Source organism: Rattus norvegicus, chromosome 14 (genome assembly GCF_036323735.1).
Source record: "Rattus norvegicus strain BN/NHsdMcwi chromosome 14, GRCr8, whole genome shotgun sequence".
Taxonomy (NCBI): domain Eukaryota; kingdom Metazoa; phylum Chordata; class Mammalia; order Rodentia; family Muridae; genus Rattus; species Rattus norvegicus.
Genome location: NC_086032.1, coordinates 107,105,001 through 107,114,960, shown reverse-complemented (window position 1 = coordinate 107,114,960; position 9,960 = coordinate 107,105,001). Strand labels below are relative to the sequence as shown.

At 37.2% G+C, this 9,960-nt stretch overlaps 1 protein-coding gene across 2 annotated transcripts in view; it reads right to left on the bottom strand.

The window, feature by feature from the left end:
• Nucleotides 1-5,332: 5,332 nt before the first annotated feature.
• Nucleotides 5,333-9,960, bottom strand: part of Pnpt1 (polyribonucleotide nucleotidyltransferase 1) — a 31,143-nt gene continuing 26,515 nt past the window's right edge. The window contains exons 27-28 of one of the 2 annotated variants that reach the window (NM_001142371.1): nt 9,346-9,393; nt 5,333-6,567 (exon numbers count right to left, since the gene is read on the bottom strand). In NM_001142371.1, coding sequence (NP_001135843.1) covers nt 6,409-6,567; nt 9,346-9,393 — 207 coding nt within the window. In that variant the 3' untranslated portion in view covers nt 5,333-6,408. The remainder of the gene's footprint in view (nt 6,568-9,345; nt 9,394-9,960) is intronic. The other variant, XM_039092236.2, reaches the window with a different exon arrangement.

Here is a 9,960-nt window from a genome sequence, read left to right as displayed (position 1 = left end):
TTTTGCTGTGAAGAAACACTGTGACCACGACAACTCTTATGAAGGAAAACATTTGTTGGGTCTGGCTTACAGTTTAGAGGTTCACTTCATTACCATCATGGCAAGAAGCATGGCAGCATACAAGTAGACATGGTGCTGGAAAGGTAGCTGAGTTCTTCATCTTGATCCACAGGCAGTAGGAAGAGAGACTGGGTCTAGCTTGAGCTTCTGAAACCCCAAGGCCCACCCCCAGTGACACACTTCCTCCAATGCCATACCTATTCCAACAAGGCCCCAAGTCCTAATATTTTCAAATAGTGCCACTCCCTGTAAGCCTGTGGGGGCCATTTTCATTAAAAGCACTACTTGAACCTATCCAGTTGCTTGGGTTTTGGTTAATTCCAGATATAGTCAAATTGACAACCAAGAATAGCCATCACAGGTGGTATACTAAGGCAAGAAAACAAGTAGTAAGATTGGATTTGGGGGATGGTTTTTCTTAGTTTCTGACACAATGTGGTCTCTTTTTGCTGACCATAACCATGTTACCTGTGCAAAATTTCAAGGCACCAGAAAAATAATTAAGAGACTGCAATTGAGGTATTTAGGATATTTCAGAAACTAAATCTAGGACCCAAGGGATAGACTTGAGCTTAATGTATTTCTTACAGTTTTAAGGGTAAAGAATTTGAAGGTCTTGGAACTCTATCTAAAGATATCTAAATGCTCAGCCTAGTTATGGTTGTGTAACCAAGGCTCTTGTTGGGAAAGTTTAAAGCCTTATTGTTTAGAGTCCCTTGGTGATTTTGGTATTGTAGATACTTTTGGCACTTCAGACCTTGTAGATGTAGCTCACAAATCCTTGTAAAAGCAAGCACATTTTCTCTTCTAGCTGTGAAGCCATGGTAACTAGGTTTAATCTGTAGGGACTGCTGGGAAGATTACACACCGAAGGAGTGAAAATCAGGTAGAATTTGGTATTGGGAAGTCAGATTACACCTGGTATTAGATTTTCATAGTGTTCAGATGAGAGGCTTCAGAGACTTCATTGATTTGCACTCTTTGGGAGCAGGTATTTAACCATAGAATAGACTACAGGCATAGGACAAAATCATCGCAGGCTTAGCTCTTCAAAGCCTGTAAAGGTGATGGCCTTTGCTGAGAAAAGTGGAAACGAGCTCTCTCATAGCAGCTTTTCCTCCTGGAGAAGACAGCCATTTCCTCTGATGTGCTCACCTGTAAATGCTACTTTTGTGAAGTGGTTCAGGTGGTAATCTGAAAATGTTTTTGTTTTTTTCTGATACCCCTTTTAATTTCATAACATTGATAAGACCACCAGAAGTGTTGAATAATAGCGATGTTTGTTTTGTTCCTGACTTTGACAGCCATACCTTTAGTGTTATGATTCTAATACTTAAAATATTTATTTATGTGTATATCATGTGTATTCAGGATCCTGCTGAGGACAGAAGAGGTTGCCGGTTCCCTTGGAACTGCAGTTTACTGGTAGTTGCCATAAACTACCACTGTAAGCCACCACATGGGTGCTGGGAACCCAGTCCTAACTGCTGAGCCATCTCTCCAGCCCATTTCTAAGTTTTGACTGCTGTTTGCCAAACTATGGACATTACATACATTGAATCTTGTAAGTAACTTCTTTGGCAACTGGTGATACGTTTTCCCCTCAATATTTTTATTATAATTTTCAATATCTTATGATTTTCTACATATTTTCTGGTTTTGGTTTTTAGCATAATTTTCTAGTTTATGAATTCTTGAGAATTATGGTAATTTTATAGGCACAGTTTAAAAATATTAGTAGGCAACTGCTAATGTAGCTTTCATGAAACATGGTACTTTTCAGTACTTCGAGCACATGTCAAATAAAGTTGTCTTAATTCTAAACTGCTTTACTGTATACTCTTATCTTCATCTGCTTATAAAACAACTACTACTCAACAGTATGCCTCTCCATTTATCATCATTCCTTAAAGCCAGGCTTACCTAGCAAACTCTTTATTAAGAGGCAATTCAAATTCCATTGCATATAAAGTTTCACTCTTTTTTTTTTTTTTCTTCCAGTTAATAGCCTGTTTTTTCTACCCAACTTGTTTTTTGGAAAGATTAGGTTGTACTATGTTACCCATACAAGGATCAAATATTTGGGTTTAAGAGATTTTCCTGCTTTAGCCTCCCGAGGAGCTTGGGGATTGCAGGTGCTGACTCTATGATCACCTCTTATCACTATAAAATGACTTTGTGTGTGAATATGCAGAGGCCACAGTTAAATCTCATGTGTCATTCATTTCGAGATTGCGTCTCTTCATTGGCTTGGAATTTGGCCAGTGAGCCCCAAGGTTCCACCTGTCTTTATCTTCCCGGTATTGGGATTACAAGTGCAAACCACCATGTTTTAATTTTTTTTTTTTAAAGATTTATTTATTATATATAAGTACTTGTAGCTGCCTTCAGACACACCAGAAGAGGGCATCAGATCTCATTACAGATGGCTATGAGCCACCATTTGATTGTTTGGATTTGAATTCAGGACCGCTACAAGAGCAGTTAGTGCTCTCAACCACTGAGCCATCTCTCCAGCCCTATGTTTGGATTTTTTAATGTGTGTTCTGGGGATTGAATTCTATTACACCCATAACAAAAATACATGTTTATTCATTTAGTATGTGTTTATGCATATGTATGTGTCATGACATGTGGCGGTCAGGACTTTTGTGAGTCAGTATTCTACTTGTACTGTGTGGGTCTCTTGGTTCAAACTCAAGTCTTGACGAAAGTACCTATAGTATCTATAGAAGCATCTTGCTGGCAGAACATTTTTAAATTTCTTTTTACATTTATTGAGCAGGTTTGCACTCTCTTGACATACATACATACTTGTATGAGGTCAGAGGACAATTTGGGGGAATCAGTTCTTTCCTTCCATTACATAGGCCTAGGGATTGAACTTAAAAGACTGTCTTGACTTGGTGGCAAGTATTTGTATCTGCTGAGCCATCTTATTAGCTCCTACTATGGCTTTAAAAATCATCAGAGTCATGATGCATATGAGCAACTCCAGCATTTGGGAGGTAGAGGCAGAGGTTCAAGGTTAGGTTAGCCTGTTTTATAGTAAACTCCAGGGAAGTTATGGTCACAAGAATCCTTTGCTAGAGTGCCTATCAACTTAATTAGTAACTATATAAAACTAAGTTTCCAAAGTAAACAGTATAACATACTATAGCACTATGCTTATAAAAGGCGTTTTCTTTTTTTTTTTTATAGTTTTTGTTTGGTGTGTATGTGTGTGTTGTGTTTTGCCAGGGTCTGAATTTAGGACCTGTTAACATTTTCCAATTGAAAAGGAGAGTCAGAAGATTCACATTGGGGTGGGAATTTCTTTTGGAGTATCTTAATGTCTACCCAATAAATTCACTTGATGAACTTGACCTGGATTGAATACTTTGGTTCATGATACCCTCTCTCTGGGGTGGATAGATCCAAGAAGTCATGCAAAAGTCTCCAACTGCTTTCTATATGTTGATTGATACTTTCACTTTTTTTTTTTAGCTAGTTTTCTGATATCAGATCTATTATCTTTACAAGCCTCAGGCTAAAGTTACAGTGTAATTGTTTCCTCTTTCAACTTTATATTCTATGTGATAATAAGAACTGTTTTATTTTTTGTTGACTACTAAGCCTTGCTGTCAGTTAAATATAGGGAATGGGATTTGGCTGTGAAACAAACTCATGGCTGTGATATATTTTCACTGTAACTATTATACTTTTTATCCCTTGACAATGAGTCTTTTATATTTTCTTTCCCATTTCTACTGCCTGCCATCTTATTGTCAATTTTCATGAGAAAGCATTTGTCAAAGCCTGTTAAACTGTTCATGATTCTCTTTCCGTGGAAATAACTAAGAATATGCTTGCTTGATTAAATGTTTTGAAACTGTTACCTGCTATCTCCACTTGTTATATTGATCAAAGCAAAAGACTAAGCTATGTAAAATTGGTTTCTAAAATGATTTAATTTTGCTTCTGGACATAGAATATCAAATGAAAACGAAGACCTCTATCTGAAATTCTATTTCTCAAAATATCTTTTCATTTGCTCCTTCTAATTCATTCAGGTTTCTTTTGAAATATCTATTCATTGAAGTGGCTCTGAATCATTTCATTTGAAACAACTTATCATATATATCCTGGTGGGTTTTTTTTGTTGTTTGTTTTTTGTTTTTGTCAACTTATGTAATCATTAAATGAGAAAGTGCTTCCATCTGATTAGCCTATAGGTAAGTCTTTGGGGACATTTTATTGATTAATGCTTGATATACAAGGGCTCACCGGAAGTAATACTAGTACTGCCCCTGGACAGGTGATCCTGGATGTTATAAGAAAATCCTTTCCTTCCAAAGGTGATTTTGTTCATTATGGACTATATCTAAGCATAGAAACCTAATTAGGACAGATCATTCCTACCCCTTATGTAAATGCTTTCTAATTTAAAGCATCTGCCACTACATGATGTTACATACTTGTTTACTAAGCGTGTTATAACTTTACCTCTGTTTGCTGACATCACTGCACATGTCATAGTGCTTAGTCCATAGTACATGCTGAATGAATGAATTCAGTGTTTGGCTAAGTTGAACAAGATAGCTGCTGATGTTCGTGCTTCTTAGATCCAGAAATTTTAAGATGCTTAAGAAGGGAAGGAAAACAGTCACATAAAACCCATAGTTTGAGCCAGGAAGAGGGCTTGACAGGTAAAGGTTCTTATTGTAAGTTAGATGATCTGAATTTGTTTTTTGGAACCCACATAGTGTAAGAGAAAACCAACTCCTATAAATTGTCCTGATTCCTACCCATGCACAGAAGTTTGTAAGTGCACAAAATAAATAAATTAAAAAAATTGGAACACTAATTTACATATGTCAAAATAAAGGTCATAAAGGAACAACTTGTAAGTACTATAAATGATAGTGTCAGATTAAACTTAGAAATTATGAAAAACTACCACGATTTAAATAAAGATAAGCAGATGCTCTGGCATGTTTGGTAGGCTCCTGACTTCAGCAGAAATGAGGGTGCTTCTATTGTTGGTGTTGTGAGCGATCTTTTCAATTCTATGGCACTCCCCTGGAGTTCCAAGAACTGGCTTTGCTTTTTCTAGATTGTTAACAGCATACCTTTGAAAAATAAGAGCAAATTTAAGAAAACTGAATTAAAACTTAGAAATCCTTCCAATAAAGGTTATTTTCCCTTAAATTAAGGATTATGGTGGTCACTACTACTAAATAACAGTATATTAATTATAGAAATAATTAAAATGTATTAGTATATGTAATATGCTGTTTTACACAGAGTAATGTTTATTGATTTAAGTACAAACATACCTTTAAGATCTTTAGCTTGTGTAAGTTCATATTTAATATCTTATATCAGCCCCAATAAAAAAATCCACATTTTTGTAAGACTTATAAAAGGAACATAGTCTAAATTATGTAGTATTTACTTTTTGTGGACTATTAGCATGTTTTAAATTACAGCAATGAGCTGGGTATGGTGGCTTACTCCTTGGATTGATGTGTCAGACAGGTGGATTTCAGTTCCAGGCCTACCTGGTCTAATGGGTTCTACCAACCCTGTCTTAAATAAAAACAAAACAAAAAAACAAACAAACAAAAAAAACCCAATGGATTTGACAGTTATCAGTTATTGCTAGATATTACATCAATAATCTTTATATTGATTGATTCCTCCTACTCTTACACCAAGAATATCCAAACACTGCCAATTATATACATATGAAGAATTACCTAGTTCTATCTGATGAGTGCATAGTCTTTATATGACATAGGTAATTAAAAAAACTAAATTACTCTAGCAAGAATTCCATTTATAGGATTCATTTCACTGTATTTTTGGTCTTGTGATCAATTTGAACAACTAATCATTAGAAACTGAATCAAATTAGTTCCTCAATACCTATTAAATGTGTAATTGCTTTGAAGAAATGGGTTCTGGCTTTCAAAATGTCAATTCTAGTGTGTAAGTGAGCACAGTTGTTAGGCAGAGATGAACTAAGGGGACTGGCCATTACTATATATATGAAGAGAAGGAAGGTATTAAAAAAAAAGTTCTTAAGAAGGCATAAATGATCTATTTTTCATTAGTTCATAATTACAGGAACAGAAAGGTAATCTTTCCTAAGATATTAAAAATAGCTTTTAATAAATATTTATTGATTTATAACCCAAATAAGAATAAGCAAATATAGGCTACTCCTGAAATAAAAAAGGCACATGAAATAAGCATTTTAATACAAATAATTATATTTAAATTATATATAAATCTACACAATAAATGGGACTATTAAATTTTGCTCTGCAGAATCTCACCATTGAATACCATTTTAAAAAGGAGTCAAGGGGAAGAGTTAGATGATGACTGTGAAATAGGCTCTCCCATTACAATGCTGCTCCTATCATTTAGAGTTTTGAGAACAGTTGTAGCTGGAGACTGAAGTACTTTACGGGAAAGCCTCATTCTTCCATCAGCTGGATCACGGCCAAAGTATTTGACCTATGTTAAAGAAACAGATTAAAGTTGACATGTAATTTCAAAGATATTTAAATTTATGTTGTCCAATTAAGGGAGTAATTGTCTGGTTAAGTAACTTACAAAAAAATAAAAAGAATCCATGCATATTTTCTTATGCTTGTAATCCCAGTTCTTGGGAGGCAGGAACCTTGCTTAAAATTTGAGGATAGCCTGAGCTACTCAGGCCCACTGGGGTATAGTAAGATCTTATTTAAAGAAAACCCAAAACCAACCAACTAACCAGCAAAAATTTAGAGTGTTCTGGTTAACTGTCCTTTTAATGCTCTCTAGGTCCCGCTACTGTAAGACTAAAGATTATGAACAACTTCTATTCACTGATAGAGGACTACAAGACAAGGTTGGTTTTATTATCAGAATTCTAGTCCCTTAGTAAGTTCAAAAACATGTCAACCACTCAAACATGACAAAGCTTTCAACCATGTTATCAAGTCTATCACCAAATGATAGTCTGCACAGTTCTAAAGGTTTTTTTTTTAAATCTCCTTGAGGGGGGTCTTATTTTAAATTCTTACTTAGCAAGTCTGGTTAAGCCTCACTAAGTTATAAAAGCACTACGCAGAGATACAAGTTAAAAGTGTTTATTCTACGCTTTCAAAAAGACTAATTAGAATTTGAAGCACAATTTACACCTTTAAAGATTAAACATTGAGGTCAAGTGGATCAAGGACCTCCACATCAAACCAGATACACTCAAACTAATAGAAGAAAAAGTGTGGGAGAGTCTTGATCACATGGGCACTGGGAAAAATTTCCTGAAGAAAACATCAGTGGCTTTACGCTCTAAGATCAAGAATCGACAAATGGGACCTTATAAAACTGCAAAGCTTCTGTAAGACACAGGACACTGTCCTTAGGACAAAACGGCAAGCAACAGATTGGAAAAAGATCTTTACCAATCCTACATCTGATAGAGGTCTAATATCCAAAAACTCAAGATGTTAGACTCCAGAGAACCAAATAACCCTGTTAAAATGGGGTATATAGCTAAACAAAGAATTCTCAGCTGAGGAATATCGCATGGCTGAGAAGCACCTAAAGAAATGTTCAACATCCTTAATCATCAGGGAAATGCAAATCAGAACAACCCTGAGATTCCACCTCATACCAGTCAGATTGGCTAAGATAATAAAAACTCTGTGACAGCAGATTCTGGCGAGGATGTGGAGAAAGAGAAACACTCCTCCACTGTTGGTAGAATTGCAAACTGGTACAACCACTCTGGAAATCAGTGTGGAGGTTCCTCAGAAAATTGGACATTCTACTAGCTGAGGACCCAGCTATGCCTTTCCTGGGCATATACCCAAAAGATGCTCCAACATTTAAGAAAGACAAACGCTCCACACTATGTTCATCACAGAAAAACACACATTGTATGCACTCATTAATAAGTGGCTATTAGCCCAAATGCTTGAATTACCCTAGATGCCTAGAACAAATGAAACTCAAGACAGATGATCAAAATGTGAATGCTTCACTCCTTCTTTAAAAGGGGAACAAGAATACCCTTGGCAGGGAAGAGAGAGGCAAAGGTTAAAACAGAGACTGAAGGAACACCCATTCAGAGCCTGCCCCACATGTGGCCCATACATATACAGCCACCCAATTAGACAAGATGGATGAAGCAAAGAAGTGTAGGCCGACAGGAGCCGGATGTAGATCGCTCCTGAGAGACACAGCTAGAATACAGCAAACACAGAGGCGAATGCCAGCAGCAAACCACTGAACTGAGAATAGGACCCCTGTTGAAGGAATCAGAGAAAGGACTGGAAGAGCTTGAAGGGGCTCGAGACCCCAAAAGTACAACAATGCCAAGCAACCAGAGCTTCCAGGGACTAAGCCACTACCTAAAGACTATACATGGACTGACCCTGGACTCTGACCTTATAGGTAGCCGTGAATATCCTAGTAAGAGCACCAGTGGAAGGGGAAGCCCTGGGTCCTGCTAAGACTGAACCCCCAGTGAACATGATTGTTGGGGGGAGGGCGGCAATGGGGGGAGGATGGGGAGGGGAACGCCCATAAAGAAGGGGAGGGGGGAGGGGGGAGGGGGATGTTTGCCTGGAAACTGGGAAAGGGACTAACACTCGAAATGTATATAAGAAATACTCAAGTTAATAAAAAAAAAAAAAAAGGGGTCAAAAAATATTCATAGGAGGAGATATGGAGACAAAGTTTGGAGCAGAGACTGAAAGAATGGCCATTCAGAACCTGCCCCTCATGGGTACACAGCTCATATATATAGAGTCACCAAAATTAGATAAGATTGATGTCAGTGCATGCTGACAGGAACCGGATATAGCTGTCTCCTGAGAGGCACAGCCAGAGCATGTCAAATACAGAGGCCAATGCTAGCAGCAGACTATTGAACTAAGAACGGGATCCCAGCTGGAGGAATTAGATAAAGGATTGAAAAAGCTGAAGGGGCTTTCAACCCCATGAGAACAACAATACCAATCAACCAGAGCTCCCAGGGACTAAGCCACTACCCAAAGACCATACATGGTCTGACCCATGGCTCCAGCTGCACCAAAGGAAGGAGAAGCCCTTGGTCCTGCCAAGGCTGGACTCCCACCAGTGTAGGGTAATGTCGGGGTTGGGGGCAACCTTATAGAAGAAGGGGAGGGGGTTAGGATGGGGGCTTATGTTCAGGAAACCAGGAAAGGGAATAACATTTGATATATAAATAAAAAAATATCCAATACAAAAAAAAAAAAAAGATTATACATTGAATACCGCTACCTGAATTTCCTGGCCAACTTCTAATCCCAGGGCAGTGGGATGTTTAATCTGAAAAAAAATTTAAAATGTTAGTTACACATAATTAATAACCACAGAAGTAACCATCTTTTCCCAAGTGAACAGCTATATTTGTTTTTCTTGCAAAATCAAAAATTACTTACAAAACTCTTTGTAGATAACTATTGTTACTGCTTCAGGGTCTAGCCCTTCAAATGTCTACCTAGTGTGCATTGATAAATGTGGACTAGGGAAGCAGCTCATTCAACTTTAATGAATAAGTGAAAGTAGTAAATATTGCAACTATAGTCCTATGAAGAGAGCTGTTCACTTTTCATTCACTAAATGCAAATGTTAGTGGTTGGTGAATGTAAGTGAAAGCACATGTGTATTCTGTATACTGAAACTATTAGGCAAAATATACAATTTTCAATAATTAGGTTGACTTCAATATTAATTGTTTTTCACAATTAGAAATACTCAGATCAGGGCTGAGAGAGCTGAGAAGATGAGAACACTTGTTGCACAAAAATGAGGACCTCAGCTTTCCCAGCATTTATAAAAAGCTAGGGATAGTTGAGCATGTGCCCGTGACACCAGTGCTGTGGAGAATGAGGA